This window comes from Chaetodon trifascialis, chromosome 20 (genome assembly GCF_039877785.1).
Source record: "Chaetodon trifascialis isolate fChaTrf1 chromosome 20, fChaTrf1.hap1, whole genome shotgun sequence".
Taxonomy (NCBI): Eukaryota; Metazoa; Chordata; class Actinopteri; order Chaetodontiformes; family Chaetodontidae; genus Chaetodon; species Chaetodon trifascialis.
This window is the reverse complement of record NC_092075.1, coordinates 19,870,810-19,887,500: the sequence shown is the minus strand read 5'-3', so window position 1 is coordinate 19,887,500 and position 16,691 is coordinate 19,870,810. Positions and strand designations below refer to the sequence as shown.

General features: G+C 39.7%; 1 protein-coding gene across 3 annotated transcripts in view; it reads left to right on the top strand.

The window, feature by feature from the left end:
- Positions 1–16,691, top strand: part of LOC139348442 (WD repeat-containing protein 7) — a 106,913-nt gene that overhangs the window by 30,428 nt on the left and 59,794 nt on the right. For 2 of the 3 annotated variants that reach the window (XM_070988552.1, XM_070988551.1), the window contains exons 18-20: positions 757–953; positions 8,505–8,602; positions 14,474–14,617. In XM_070988552.1, the coding sequence (XP_070844653.1) occupies positions 757–953; positions 8,505–8,602; positions 14,474–14,617 (439 nt within the window). The remainder of the gene's footprint in view (positions 1–756; positions 954–8,504; positions 8,603–14,473; positions 14,618–16,691) is intronic. The other variant, XM_070988553.1, reaches the window with a different exon arrangement.

Here is a 16,691-nt window from a genome sequence, read left to right as displayed (position 1 = left end):
TAATTCAAAGAAAAAAGAAAGTCATTTTATTTTCATTTTCAAATGCAAATAAGAGAAAAGTAATTAACTACAATTTTAATAGTTGACTAATTTTTCATTCATGAGAATTTCTTGCTTTTCTTATAAATTATTTTTATTATTTTGCAGTCACAGACAAAGACATCATCACTTATTTTTGACATTAAATCATGATTTGATTAATTGAAAAACATAATAGGTAGGCCAACTGGCAGTGAAATCAGTGATTAGTGTCTTGCCCAAAATACTAATTGCCACCAAGTAATCACACATAACAGGTGGTTAAGATGGGATCTTGCTGTATTCCATACATTTCACATCCATTTTTATATTCCATCATGTTCTTCCAAAGCGTTATTATTTTCGTGTATATAGTTTTTTATTCATATTGCACTTAGCAGTTAGCAAACAAAGTTACGAAGCGCTTCACTTCCAATGATCATACAACAGAATCATAAACACTAGTGTCATTCAGTACTTCACCAGTACATGTACAGAGTCAATTTTGGCTTTCAGACACTGTTTCAGATGTTGACAGCAGCCGGCATTTTCTAATATTGGTGAGAGCTGACAGCGAACACGATACAGTATGTTTAGCTGCAGTATGTAAGTGTGTCTGAGCTGAGTGAAACACACGGCTCAGATAAGGCACATGACAGCTCACTCATGTTGATCTGTTTGTACTACATGCCAGTATTTACAGGGTCTCTGGTTCATTTGTCTGCATCTGTTTCCCAGGAGTCCTTGCTGCGGCAGCTGTCCCTGGCAACGGGTCTGAAGCTGACTCTGACGGACATTGTGGGGAAGGGGACGTATGGCGTGTCCAGGGCTGTCACCACACAGCACCTCCTGTCTGTAATTTCACTGGCCAACACTCTGATGGGCATGACCAATGCTACCTTTGTCGGAGAGCACATGAAGAAAGCACCAGCCAGGTAACACTCACACGCACGCGCGCGCACACACACACACACACACACACACACACACACACACACACACACACACACAGACGTACTACATTGGAATAAGCTTTCTATGTTTTTTTAATTGAACCTAGTAGTTCTACTGAGAAAAGTCTAAATTTCTGCTGGACAGCAGGTGCTTCCTACTTCCTACGACTGCAAGGTCCCTTCTCAGACTATGCACATACATCATTCTGTACTGTGCAACTCAAATGTTCAACTGCACTAACAAGAAGAAAAACTATTGTAAAATGAAAATATTTTTGAGTGGACGGAAACTATACCTGGAACTCTTCTCCCTCAAAGCAGCCAAAAAACACCTGTTCCAGATTTAATCAAACTATATTTTATCTAAATCTCCACTTGGAATTACCCTAGAAAAAGTGAAATGATCTGATGATGTGCAGAAGTTTGAGGTTTTCATATTCCCCCCAATACAGTCAGCTTTCTTTGAGCAGCATGTAGTTGCCATTAGAGGAACTGCAGTTGGACACACACTTCAGCTCTGACTTGAACACTCAGCTGGGGATTATCCTGGTTGGTGTCAGCTAGATGTCTGGGCTGATGCACAGTGTGTGAAAACTCTGCATCAGTTTTCAGACGAGTGGACATAAATCAATGACATCAGTCCACGTAGCTCCAGAATCTCTGGAGTGCTGCCCACAAAAACACAACCATGCATTTGGTTTAAACACAGGTATGTTCTTCCATGGGACCGATCTTAGATGTCCCAGAAATGTTTCCTGTTTAATTCAAATATTAGTTTAATGCTGTACACACAGACAAAAGACACAAAGAAAAACTAAACTTAAGCTTAATATACAGTATCTGGATTCTCCAGGCAGGAAAACACACCCTTATTTAATCATCAGTGATTCCAGCTCAAGAAGAAAATAACAAGCCAAACAAGCGAGAACAATAACCGAATTCAAAGCACAGAAACCGAGACTCTGTTCACATACACAAAGATACCAGCAGCAGCTGAAGTGCAAATACTGTCATGTCTGTGTGTGTGTGTGTGTGTGTGTGTGTGTGTGTGTGTGTGTGGTTGGTTTGTGGTTTGTGAAACTGATTGTTTAGTCTGTCTGAGCTCTCATTGTGTTGTGAAAGATTGAACATGGAGGTCGAGGTCCAGCTGTTGTAACACCAGCACAACATTTCATACTTTCGTCATTCTGGACAGAATAACCCTGCAGGGAGAGGGAGAGAGAGAGAGACAGAGGGAGAGGGGGAGAAAGAGAGGGTAACAGAGATGGAGAGAGAGACAGAGGGAGAGAGAGAGAGAGGGAGAGGGGGAGAAAGTGAGGGAGAGAGAGAGACAGAGAGAAAGAGAGACAGAGAGAGAGAGAGAGAGAGAGAGAGAGAGAGAGAGAGAGAGAGAGAGAGAGAGAGAGATACCCACCACCTGTTTAGTCTTTAACTTGTGTTTAATCATCTTTATTGAATAAATTGGTTAAAAATACAATGAAATCTGTAATAATTGGCTCCGTTTCACCTCACACTCGCACAGAATAACCCTTTAGGGAGGAGAAGTGTGGAAGAGTTGGATGGGAAAACACAGAGAGAGAGAGAGAGAGAGAGAGAGAGAGAGAGATGCAGGGAGAAAGACGCAGGGAGAAAGACGGTGAAATGTTATTTTAATCAGCCTCCTCTGATTTTTACTGCTTGTGTTTTTAGTCTTTAACTTCTTGTTAATCATCTTGTTAAATACATTGGTTAAACATAATGTTGTGTAGTTTAGCCTCTGTGCAGGCTCAAGCTTTCAGTGCTCAAAAGCCACTTAAACATCTCCTAAGGTAATGGTGAAATGAGTACAGGTTGGATAGGACTTCTGTTGCTCAGTGGAGTCTTGTCTTACATTAGTGCTTAACAGGACCTGAAGTTTATAATAAGAGCCGTGTTGTTAGAGCCATGGACGGTTTTAAAGATCCTTCAGCCAATTGCAACCATTTGGGGCAGTGCCATAGGATGGAAACTTTCCAATATAACATAGTCCTTATGTTAGCAGCCCAGTAATAACATCGATTATTAGGGAGAGATAGTGCACCCTGTTATTTTTTTATTTATCCTTTATTTATCCAGGTAAAAACTCATTGAGATTTAAAAACCTCTTTTACAAGAGTGACCTAGTTAAGAAAGCAGTGCACAAACAAACAGCACCACATAGAGTACAGACAGTGAAAATGTACAAAAGATTACCGATTACATAAGGCAAACACAAGAGCTGAAAGATCTCCTTTCTCGATCTTTCAAAATGGTGTTGGTGCTGTTGATGATGTTACTGCAACATACCTTTATGTATTCAGTGTTTTTTCTTATTCCAAATAAATCCAGATATAAATTCTGTCTGTCTGTGGACAAAGAGCAGTTCTCTGTTTGCAAGGATTTGAAAATTCCGTTCAGCTGAAGTCTCTGCTGCTGGTTAAATGATGTATATGAGCAAGATTTGTTTCTCTTCAGGGGCAGTGAACACAACACATGGGCCCATTGATAACTGTGCTATATTCAGAGCTTAACAAGATATTCAGGGCTGATAGACAGTAGTTTTACCTCTGATAAATGGCAGTCACTGACAATCCTTCACAGACACACATTGGAGAGCCTCTTGTAGATACAACACAGGTACCCACACAGTGACTCTCTTACAGTGCCATTAAGGCGCTTCTTGTGACTGTCAAAGCTCCACCAGACTCCCTGTCCTTTCAGCAGTCTGACAGTAGCTGTTCATTAGCTCTGAATACCAGCTCTACACTGCTGTCTATGCTACACTGAGCATGTCCCCTGAGCCCCCACGCCGCATTCTACGTCAGCTTTTCTCAAGCAGGTTTCCATGTGGCTTCATCAGGGGTGCCTTCAAAAAAATATTCTGACATTGAAGATAAAAAAAGCTATAGCTGCAACTTGAATGAATGAATGAAAATGCATATCTTTTGGGAACTCATACATGATCAAAATTTGTCTCGTGCTCCTTTCTTCATTTTACAATATCATGGTCAGTGAATGACTATTTCGCTGTGCACTATATAAATGCCATATGTGTTTTTGTTTCATTATTGCATGTTGCAAACAGTTATGAGAGGCAGAGTGAAGCAGTCAGTGCGCACAAACTAGCATGGAATGTCTTTAAGGGGCCAGAATCAGATCTCTCTGAATCGTCAGCTGTGTCATTGAGTTGTAGACCAGCAGTGAGAGTAGTTGAGGCTAGAGGCAAGACGAAGAAGAGACGTGCAATGACAGCTGCGTGTTATATGATTTCATCCCTGGTGTGAAATTATCAAATTAAGCAATGGTTCTGAGCAACCAGTCCCCCCTCGAACAAGGGGGATTGAATTGGAAGAGCTGTATCAGTATCTGTGCCAGTACCATGATGGGTAGTGCCAAGGGTTTCATCAGGAAGGTCAGAGTGCAAAACCCGAATGTGTGAACCACTCACAGCTTCCTTCAAAGGGAGGCACTGGTTGCAAAGATGCTGCTGAAAGATCTTTGAGATGTATTGGACAGAGCAGTGAAAATTGTTAATTTCACCGAGGGTTAAAGACCCGTCCTTTTTCGATTCTACTGTACGTGAGCAAATGGAAGTAGGAGGTAATACCTTGTTGCAACGCACAGCTGCCTGCTGGCTTTCATGGGGGACGGTTTTGAGAATTTTGTGGAATTGTGATTGCAGATGTGCAACAGTGCGTGAAATTTCTGTACTTGGCCAACATTTTTTGGCATCTCTATTAACTTAATGATAAATTCGATACAAATAAGAAAATCTTCTCACCTCATCTGATAAATTTCGTGGCTTCAGATCTAAACTCACACTCTGGCACTCCTTGGTGGAACAGGCAGGCTTGAGATGTTTCCTTTGTTCAAGGAACATTCAAACAGCAGCACACTTTCTGACCTTATCTCTCATCTCATCTGAAAATTCTCGAGAAGAGATTTAGCCTCTTATGAACTTTGACTGGGTGTGTGATCCTTGGTGTTCATGTGCACTGGAAGGTCAAAGGCATGCCGCTTCTGGCACAAATCAGGGAACATCGCACATCAAAAATTACATTTCAGTTCACAGCTTTGGACATGTTTTGGATATCATTTGAAGAAGGAATACCCAATAGTTTAAGGTAGTGCCATTGCAATTCTGCAACCCTGCTCCTTGGCTTATTTGTGCAATGAGCTTATTTAGTATCATGCCACACTCAGGTGAGATTGCCCCTGTCTCTCTAATAACAACCATTTGTGCGGGTTGCACAGTGTTTGTTTTTAAATGCATTTTGCAGGCTTTAAAGGATGATATGACTGAATAAAGGATGAGAAACACTGTACTGCATAGCCATGAGGCTATGCAGGTTTCCTCACTCCTCTCTTGCACTCAGCAGAATTTGAGAGTGTAGTAACCCCTTAATTCTTTTGAGGCAAGTTCAAGTCCAAGTCAAGTCAAATCTCAGATCCTTGAATGCATTTTGGTTTACATTTCAAGTGCCTTGAGAGAAGACCAAGTCAAAGTTTGAAGAGGCTTATCTAAAGACCTTGAGGGTAAGTTTAAGTCATGTTCCAAGTCAACTGGGACAAGTCAAGTCCCAAAGCCAGCCTCAAGTCAATTGAGACATTTCCAAGTTAAGTCTTAAGACCTTGAGGATAACCTATTTCAAGTCTCAAGTCAAATTTCAAGTCTCAAGTCTACTCTGAGTTTCTTGAAGGAAAGTCCACGTCAAGTCTGAAGTTCCTGAGAGCAAGTCCAATTCAAGTCTAAGGCCAAAAAAGACCAGTTCAATTCTAAAGTCTCGCCTAACTCAGTCTCAAGTCCTTGAGGGAAGTCAATATCTTAAGTCTTCAGAAGCAAATTTGTAGTTCAAATTCATTTTCAAGTCTTTCAGGTCTATACATCAGAAACAAAGAGCACCACAGCAGGAGGACAGAGGACACAGCACAGCTTGAAAAACTTTTTGAAGCTTTTTACTACTTCTTACAAAGAACTCCTGTCCTGTGGTATGTCCTGATCAGAAAGGGTGATTGTGCAGCTACAGATTGAAGCTGAAGGCTTCTCAAAACTCAAACAAGGATCTTCTCTCTAGCTGTCCACTCCAACACTCCAAACCAGTGGTTCTGAATATTTGAAGGTGTTTGGGTTTTGGCTATTTCATGTTCCTTATCTTACATTTATGACAGCAGAAAAGCTTCCTAGCTGTGTGCTAGACTTGGAAAAGAAGTACTCCTGATCTCCTAGTTTTAAAGTATTTTGTCACAAGAACCACAACGACACTCCCTCCACAAACTCTGGCTGAGGACTTTAGCCTGTCTGTGGGACAAGTCCCGAGACTCCTCCCTTTGGGAAACTGACCTAGACAAAAATAAACATGAATAACACTTCTACATTTGCCTGGCTCTTGTTTCCTGTTTTCACACCAGTGTATAAAAATAGCTACTTCTTGTACTAGTCATATCAAGCTCCCTCTTCCTCAGGATATTATTAAGAGTATGTTCACATTTATTGACAAGTTAGAAGCAATCCTCACACTAGCTGCACTGAGCGCTTGCAAAGCAGGTTAGAACAGTTTCAGACTGAAGATGAACATAATCTGACGATGGTACAGAAGGACACATTTAAAGACCCACAACTGATACACATCCATACGGACTGATTATCACTTTCCTATAGATACACACACCACCTTTTTATTTCCCACAATTCAGTGTTAATGCATTAACCTGAATATCGAATCACACGTAAGGTGCGTTCAAATACTTACAGAATTTGTTATTTATTTCTTATTTTAATTTTTGACTTAGATGACACTTTAGATGTCTGTTCTGAAAGGTGCATCATTGTGTTTTTTTCTGTGTGTGTGTTATAGTTAAAGGCACTGAGAGCAGGTGTGTGAGTTGGGTGGGGATGTGGGGGTCACGCAGGTGCTCATCTTCTTGTGCTCTGTTGAGCATGGTTCTCACTGAATGTTCTCTATAGACTAAAACTTTTGTGTGTGTGTGTGTGTGTGTGTGTGTGTGTGTGTGTGTGTGTGTGTGTGTGTGTGTGTGTGTGTGTGTTTGTTTTTAGGCTGTTGCTAATAAAGGGTGGGTGAAAAACATTGATGGTATTACCTGTATGAATAATGGTTTCCATGGTAAATCCAGTGCATCTCCACACCACAAATTCCATCAGGGCAGAAAAAATGAGTCGTGCCAAACTCATGATTCTGCTGCTGCTCTCAGTTCTCTCTTTAAAGTTCAGAGGAGGAAGAGGTCTTTAACAAAATTATGTTCTCATTTACTAAATAAATCCATTTTTTTCCTTCTGTGTTTGTGACCATTGTGAAGCTACCATCAGTTGAATTCAAAATGACCTGTATATATTTCAAGTTAAAAGCCTACAAGGACAGGTGCATGTAAATCCCACAAAGAGTGGAATATTGAGCACTTCAATAGAAACAGATTAGAAATGAAACTCTACTGGAAAATATGAGATTATCTCTATGGGTAACCTTGAGTTCCATTCATGGTACATGAACAGAGATCAGAAAAACTGTATAAGTTGAAGTGACTGGAAAAAATTGGTTAATAAATGCTGTATTTGAGTCAGAGAAGAGAAACAAGCAGCAGAGTGGTGAATGGAAAATGATGGTTATAATATGATGATATGATCATATACTTTTAAAAAAGAGGAAATCAGAAATAAAGGCCTTTTTCTGATATAAGCCTGTTTCAATTAAAAGTTCTCTCTGTACTTTCTTCCGTTGACTTTTTGAGAATTGATGGTAATTAACTCCTAAAAATTTAGATTTATTTTGCTAACCATTGCGACTGTCCTGACACTCATGTTGGTGAACTGTTGGTACAGTTCATGATTTTGTACCCGGACAAAATAGATGTGCTGGTGTTCCTACTCTGTTTGTAATAACAGTCCTTTTTCCTTGAAAGACCATTGACCATTTACAGTACTACTACTTTAGCACTGACTATTATAAGTGGTAGAAGTTGGAGTGAATCAAATGATTGCAGACATTCAATGGTTGATTGTGTTGAACCCCAAAAATGATCAAAGTCATTAATTTACCTCCATAATAACACTTTGGAACCACCCTCTGTTGCTTTCCAAGATTTCCTTTCGATTTTTGCCAATTTTTTAACTGCTTATTGTAGAGCTCCATGGCAGTGATTTGTTGCCTGGCAACCATTATTGAACACTCAATTGATTGTTGCATTGGAAATGTTTGTGTGTCTCTGAAAGTTAGACGCCTCCAGTCTGTTCAGACTCAGGATTCTGTCCACCCAAAATTCAATAGGCTGGAGCCAAGAGGACACACACACACCCACACACTTTCACACTTACACTCAATGTGTGTCTGTGTGTGTCTGAAATTCAAGCACTTGGTTCAGTTCCTGGTTTTATGTATTATGTGTTTCTGTGACTGTGTTGCTTCATATTTGTGTTATTTGTGTGTGTCTGTTTGTCTGTGTGTGTGTCTGTGTGTGTTGGCCCTCCTCTCTCCTCCCTGCTCCTTTAATATTTCATGCCACCTCTTTGTGATCCTCCTCCAGGCCTCCCAGACCAGGAGGAACCCCGGAGACTCCTCGCAGGACGCAGGCTGCCCCCCCTCAGCCTTCCAACCCGGCGCTACAGGCCCAGATCAAACAAGGTAGCTACAAAAGGAGGGGGCACTTGCCTCACACACCCCCAGGGCCCTGTGGGGAGGGTGGGAGGGAGGAGAAGTGGGGGTTTGATAATGCAGCCCATTGGCAATAAAACCCTGAGAGAGTTATAGAAAAAAACAGAAATATCACAGTAGGAAGCTGCCCCTGTTTCCTCGGTCAGCAGGTCTTTTAAGGGATGTTCTGCTGTTTTTGACGCAAGGGTGGTGGTGTAACTTCAGCTGGAGTACAGTACAAATCTCTGTCTGGAGCTTTGCATCTGGTCTCTTGGCTTAAAAAAACATTTTTATGCATAGCAGACTGAGCATTGACATAGTTAATATAGGAAAACAAACAGTTTCGCATGTTAATACTGGAGGCTACGTCTCAGTCTGTGCTCATGTTGGGGTTAAGGTGTTCTGTGCCTTGCTCAGTGGGCCTCAGTGGGAGTTTTTTTGTGAGAGGTTGATTCACATTCACTTCAATGGCCATGGTTTTTGCCACAAATTCAGAGATTCAAAATCGAAACACTGAGACGTTTCGTTGAAACATCTAAAATAACCTATGTTTCTGCTTACCTGATAAGGGCCTCTGTAGGTGTGTGATTTCGAAAAGCTGTCTGTCTGGAACAACAGAAGAAATAGTGCAGCATTGTGATAGTGCTGCAAAACCTCTCAGGGGGAGGTGAGGATGGATTCACAATCAACAGTCTGTTAGTTTGACATAAGAGACCACTTTTCACATCCAGTTCCTGACCCAACAGTAACTCTTTGGTTTGTCGGCTACAATCTTGATATTAACCCAGCATTGATCATAGTGGTGGCAGATCAGAAAACAGGCATACTGTATGAATACGGCCATTTGCAACACTTTTTGAAGCCACTGATAAGGTGGTCCTGATGCTAGCAGATCAGAAAACACTCATATTGGCAGGCAGTGACAGAGGACTTGTTTTGTCCTTTTAATGTGGAGTACTTGTTGGAAATATGGTATGAAAATTTCTAGTATAAATCACAGGAGAGTTGATTTTATCTAATCATCAGACAGACATTTCTGGAATCAAGCCGACAGCTTCTGGTTCGGCCTCCATGTAGTGTCTTCCTTGCCACCATAACCTCGACTTGTAGTACAATGTCGAGGAGGTACATACCATAAATAAAGCTTTGACCGTAGCAACAAAAGAAAGGTGGGTGAAGCAAACATCTATCGACAGAAAGAAACATACAGAGAATTTCACTAAGTAAGGTGAAAAAAGTAGAAGTTTTAAGTGTTTCTTTATATAGAAAAACCTGCTCAGGTTCACTGTAGGGGGGGTTTTAACCAGCCATCACCATCTGCCTACCACACACGCACGTGCACACGCACGCACGCACGCACACACGCACGCACACACACACACACACACACACACACACACACATACATACAGCGACCTACCACACTTCAACAAGCTCAATACCTACAAATACACACAACAAAAATTGAGTCTATATGAATACAGACACCACACACACACATACACACACGCGGACACACACACACATGCTATGGGTGGCACCCTCGGGTGTTGGGCATAGGCGGGGTTTTAGTGCTATTGTCACGCCTTAATGGAGGCCAAGCATGACAAGCGTGTGGACTTATTCACGCCACACGCCTATTCACCGTCATTCAGGGGGAACGCGCTCGGCCGTGACCTCTGCTCAGCCAGCTACTCCAACTAGGTGTGTGTGCATCTCTGTGTGTGCGCGTGTGTCAGAGGCTTTGTGAAGGAGAGCGCTCTTACCCCTGCTCTCCATCTCTTTTCACATGGAAATAAATGAGGAGGCCCCTCTAATATACAGCAGCATTTACAGTGAGATGAACAGAGAACAGGGTGTCTGCATGCAATTTAACACAGCTGAAAACATCTTAGTTACTGCCTCACACTGTCCATAGTAATGTAGAAACATTTTCAAACAACATGTTTATTCTTCTCCGTTTCAATTTACAGAGACATTTCCAACTTTGTTGTTTCCATCTTGAGCTGAAACGACGATTACCTGCTTAATGAAGTGGTCAATACCCATAATTAACTGGCAACTATTATTACAACTGATTGACTGTTTGTCATTGTTCTTGCAAAAATGGCAATTATTCCCATGCATCAGCTTCTCAGTTGGGCAGATTCACTATTTTTCTTTGTTCTATGTAATAATAAACTGTTTTTTTTGGTTTTGAACTGTTAAATCAAGTTAATTTTAAGATGTGACCGACAGCTTTTTCAACACAGAATTTTTCATGAGAACACAAACATATGTCAGTAATCGCTAGGTTGTGTAATTAGCTCTACTGAAACACTAGGAAAAAAAAAAAAATCACAGAGTGAGTCTCATGAGACAGAACAAAATCTTAACCTTCCCACATAGGGAAACATCCACGTTTAAAGAATAAAAAAGTAAAAGTTTTTCCTCCAATCACCTGATCAAATGAGGGCTCTGATTGTATATTCATGTTCTGTGGGCATTTCAGCTTCTGAATATCTTTTACACCAACATTCAAGTTGTAACTACAAGTGGGAAATTCTGGAAGACACTTCAAGGAAATTAAACACTTATGTAATGATAAACAATATGATACTATACTGTCCATGCTATGTTGTGGCATTAAGCACCATTTTGTTGTTGTTGATGCTAACCTTTACTAAGCTAAACCATATTCGAATGACATTTCAGTGTACATGATAACATCAATGCAATTTAGTGTGTACATCATCAAAATTTTGAGGCCTCAGGAAATAGCAATTTTACATTTGTACAATAACTGATTCCTCATGCTATTTATGAATATTAAAGTATCATCTGCATATAGAGTTCTTTTATAATTAAAACTTCCTGCATCCATACATTCTTTTCATTGGTTTAGCAGCTAATGCAGCTCATCTAGCTAATCTCTACATGGATGTTTTCTCATCTCACCTCATTAGTAGAATTGAAGCTCCAGTTTGTCTTTAAAACCCTGTCATCATTATACGAAATTTTCTCCAAAGCCAAATGGTTGTGAGTCAGTGACTTCACAATAATCAATGAGTCTCACTTAAAAAGTTCACAATTATTCCTAATGATATCATACATTTCTTTACAGTTAAGCAAATTGTAAATGCATTTTAATGATTTGTTTTTGTCACACTGCTGTTTTTTTTCCTTGGTTAAGAGCTTAAACCTTGTTTTTCCAATGTACACACTCAACCCAACTTAACCTAGGTAATGTAACATACATGCAACAACATAACATACACGGTGGCTGTCAGCAGGTCAGAAGGGCCGAAATCAGTCCTGGCAAGTCCAATTAGTATTAGTATTGCTGAACTGTAGATCTGTTGTTGATCAGTTGTTCGCCTTTACCCCAGAACCACAGAACAGATGAATGGTTCTTACTCAAGCTCCAGTGGATCCAGCGCTCCCGGCTGCCATGGCTGTTGACTCATCTGACACAGATTAAAAGACATATGAAGACCAGTTACATGATAGACACCCAGAGACAACTTTTCAAAGACATTAAAACTAAAAACTAAAAGCAGTTAAGAAGTGCATCAAAACTGAAGCTATCAGGCAATAGCCAGCCTCACAGTGTCTGAAAGGGTCACATGATGGGGGTATAATAAATCATGGAAGGACAAGTCGTGACTGATAAGACCAATCAATATGCAAATGTGGGTGTCTGCATCCTTGTTTCCAAAGTGCTGCCTGTCCAGACTAAAATGCAATCCCAGACTTTTCAAACTAAAATAATGTCACCAGCTTTTCTGAGAGACTCTGTTTTGGGGGTAAAAAAATGTGGTAAACTTAGCAAAAACTAGCAAAACATCGCTAACAGGAAAATGCAGCAGAGTGGATGTAGCCTCAGATGACGAAATTACATCTAACCTCCTCACACAGAGGATTTTAATATAAAATAATTGTTTTTTCCACACCAAAGCTGGCAAACTGCTGTTGACTGCCCTCAGCCATCTTCTCTATCTTTCTAATTTCTTTCACAACTCTTCTGTTTCTCTCCTTTTCTCTCGTCATCTTCACACTGTTGTTCACTGCATGGCTTCAGCCTGCTGCCTGCTCTCTCAAAGGTTTCTTACAGTCTACTTTCATGCAGTCTCTCTTTTTCATTCATGTGCCTTTTTTCACTGTTTTTTTTCTTGCTGTCTTCCTGATATATTGTTATGTACCTGTTTTTCTGTCGTGTCTGTGCTGCATGTTGTCTGTGGTATTTGGACTATTTTATAGACAGTTCTGAAATTCATAGCTGTTGCATTTAGCTGCTTAGCTGGTTTTGTGTGAACAGCTAAGGTATTATTACTGCCTTTGATTGTATTGAAATGTGAAAAATAATCAAAAATGTCATCAGCTATTGTATATTATATATGTTTAAGACATGGTTTTACTTTTGTAACAAAAGCTGGGCTTTCTTTTTTCCCTCAATGGGATTTTGAAAACCAAAGTCTTTAAATCTGAAGCAGCGTACTTCATCATGTCATCTCCACACTTAAAAGGTTTCAAGAAACATAAAATCTTTGTTACAATTTGAATCAGTATTTCATTTTTTACCTGCAGCTGGATTGTTTTTACAGACATGTTGATCATCTCCTTTTTTATTGTAGGGTTTCTGTTCTTTTTTAACTGTTCTTAGTGAATGTGGGTTGATAAAATGCTGGTGTCACAGTCTGAAACCTTTGTGTGCTTTTGTGTGTCAGCTTTGGTTTGTTTTTTGGTGTAGTTGGTGTTCATCTCCAAACTAACAGCTGATTTTTCATCTCTTTACCAAGTGCTTGCAGGGAAATGAAGTCATCTTCATTTTATTTTAGCAGTTATGTGCCTTTTAGGAACTTCCCTTTTCATGTCTTGTCACTTTCTTCCGGATAGAAGTTTTCGCTCTGGTTAATTTCCCTGTTTGATGTCTTCTTTTCTTTTTTTGGTTATTTTTGTATAATTTAGGTTTCTTTTGTTTCTGTGGGTGTTGTGTTTTCTTCTCTTATACTTACTCTTGTTAAAAGATATTTTATGTTTTACTCTTTTGTATGTTTGTAAGCCGTATTTGATTTTAACTTGTAGTTATGTGGGGAATGCTATCCAGAGGATGTTAACATAGATGAAGACCAAAACACTTAACACGTAAATGACATATTTGGAATTTCATTCTTGTCTTTGGGTGAAGTTATGAGCAGGGCAGAGCAGTAGAAAATCCAAATGAATGGTTTATTAACTGGGTGGATTTAGCATATCAGAGTCTCAGAATTGTAATCCTTGAATGTAACAATTCATTTCACAAACATATGCCCTGCATTGTTTGTTTAAACTACACGAGACTGCAGCCTGTTTTTTAAATGATGGTCTTACAGTAGAATGTGTTAATATTGTGCCAAGATTCCTTTCTGCAGTCTTGCTAATGTTAGCATCTGTTTACTGTTTTGTATATATTCAGAAACTAGCAATCTGAGGTTTTGTGGGTTCGTCCAATGGCAATGTTGTTATTTAGAGTTGAGTCCAGAGCTTGATTCACTGTAGTTTATAAAATTGTTGCACAAAGGCTGTTTCAATGTACCCATGTTTTATATGTTTAAAGGGCTTATTGATTGAGTTTGATGTAAATCCAACACAACTGCCATTTATGTTAAGCAATGTTTCCTCTCTTTTTTACATTTTTTTTATGCCTGACTTCTTTCAATGTGGTGCTTCCTTTTTTCTTTCCTTTTGTGTGTGTGTCTCTGTCTTTTTTCTTGTCTGTTGTAAACACATTATCTTGTTTCTTGACTGCTTGTCTCCTCTCTCTGTTTGCTATTGTATAAATTTATATCTTCCTAACCTGTTCTTTCCATCTTGACTATTTCTCTCCTTCTCTTCCTTTACAAGCTGCTGTAGCTGCCACAGCCAACACCAGTACTGTTACTACTGCTACTGCTGGGGCTCCAGGGGCCCCTGGGGGCCATCCTCAGGGGGCCCCTGGCTCCCCCAGCCCCGGTCCTGCTTCTCATAACATCCCCTCAGTCAACGAAGGTACAGACTGAACTGACGGGTTTCACTTAGGGAAATTCTCGCAGCCATGCTCTCTTTTTTCTGTCACTTATCTTTGTCTTTGGAGATCTTCTGCTTCCTTAGATCTTCTTTCCTTCCCACCTTCCTTCTGTCTTTTGTTTTGTCCCTTCTTTCCTTCCCATCTGTATTTTCAGATTTTTGTTTTTCCCCATATCTATTTGTATTTCTGTTTTTCCTTTGTTCTCTTGACTCCTCTCTCTCACTTCAATCACAATTCTTCACCTCCTCTCACTTCACTCCATCAGTAATTTATCCCCCACATTTTTTTCCCCCGTTTCTATCCTTCCTGAGACTCATCACCTTGTTTCTCTTTTCTTGCATCAGTCTTGTTTTTTCCCTCAGCCAATGTTAGGTTTTCATCTCAGGTGTCTAGCTCCAGTCTTTTGCAGTGTCTTTGTCCTTGTTTTGGTCTACAGCGCTGTCTGGTTATCTGCCTGTATCTACCAAAGCTGAGTTCAATCCGCTTTCAAACCAGTCAGTTGAAGAAATTGATAGTTTTGGGTCTCCAAATTTGAATGCTGCAAACACGATACAGTAACTGTGATCTGACTCAGTCATGGGAAATTAAGCCAAGATGTTTTTCAGTTTTTCCCTCAGCCTTACAATTTCCATTTTTGTGCAAAAGATGTAAAGTGCATTATTTTTCTTCCAATCTACTACAAATTCAACATAATACTCCACAAAAAGCTGATCGAAATATATCAGTAGTTGTTTTCACTTTAAATTCAAAGTTAAGGAAACTTGCAGCCACCCAGAATAAGTTTCCTGATGCAGCAAAATTTGATGAGATGAAGAGCTGTCTCATCAACAAACAAGTGGAATTTTCCTGATGTTTGCATCTGGTGAATTTGAGAGTGCATTGACCACAGTCCTCATGGCCTGGTCTTTGTCATTTTTTTCCATTTGTTGGCACTATTGTGCAGTCCTACCCTGTTTTTTCTGTCTACCTGTCTGTCTGAATGTGTCCATGTGTCCTGATGTTTCAGTGTCTCTATGCTCACTGTTTGCATGCTTGCTATTTCCACCTGATGGAGTGGGGAGTATGTCACCGGGGTAAAAAACAAAGCCAACAAAGCAGTTTAGATGGACCAAATTCAAGAAAAAAAATCTAATTTGTGCTTAGCAGCAACTGAAATTGTCTGTTGTTTAACATTTAGCCGTCACTCTGTTTTCACTTGCAGCACATCATCTTACACTGCACTAAGCAAATTTGTAAGAGGGATGCATACAAAGATTTAATGTTAACAGATTTTTTTTTTTTTTTGTATTAAAAGTTTCAGTGTAAATGAACTGAAGTGTAATCAAGATAACTAGATGTCTTTCTGGTGTCCCTCCACTGATCCTTATTTGTTTTTTTCCTTTGAAACAGCGATTATAACTGTTTTTCATTAACAGGATGTTGGCTTTCACCATGCAGGCGTGTTGCCCCATCCACCCATACAATGAATGTGCTCGTAAATTATTTAAGCTGTTCCACGTGTGGTTTCTATACGAAAATAAAGTGCCTTTCAAAGCTGATAACCTTTAGTTTCCAATTTTCAGAGACTAAAACAAAGTTGTTCAGATATTTATATTTAGTTTTATACAGAAAAAAAGCAAGCATGCAGACAGAGGCTCATTCCTTTCCAGTACACATAGGAATATGTAGAAGTGAAATTTCCTCTAGTTTTCTGTAGGAGTAAACAGCAGCTGTAGGAAATCCATCAAGTTTTTGTATTATTTTTATTCCCAAAACACTGCCCTGCAGAAACCTTATTATTATTTGTCAATGATCTTCTTCTTTGTCTTGTTCTTCATCTTCTGCTTCACTAGCAATGATGAAAAGAAAGCCTTCAAGTTTTCTGCTGCAGCCACTTTCAGTTCTAGTTTTAACAATTTACCTGAAATGTTGTGGAGTAGAATTGTAAAGGTAGCATGAAATGGAAATAATCAAGTAAAGTACAAGTACCTCAAATTTGTACTTGAATTCTTGAGTAAATGTACTTAGTTACTTTCCACCACTGCTTCTCGCACTGTTTTAGTTGTATCATCTGGT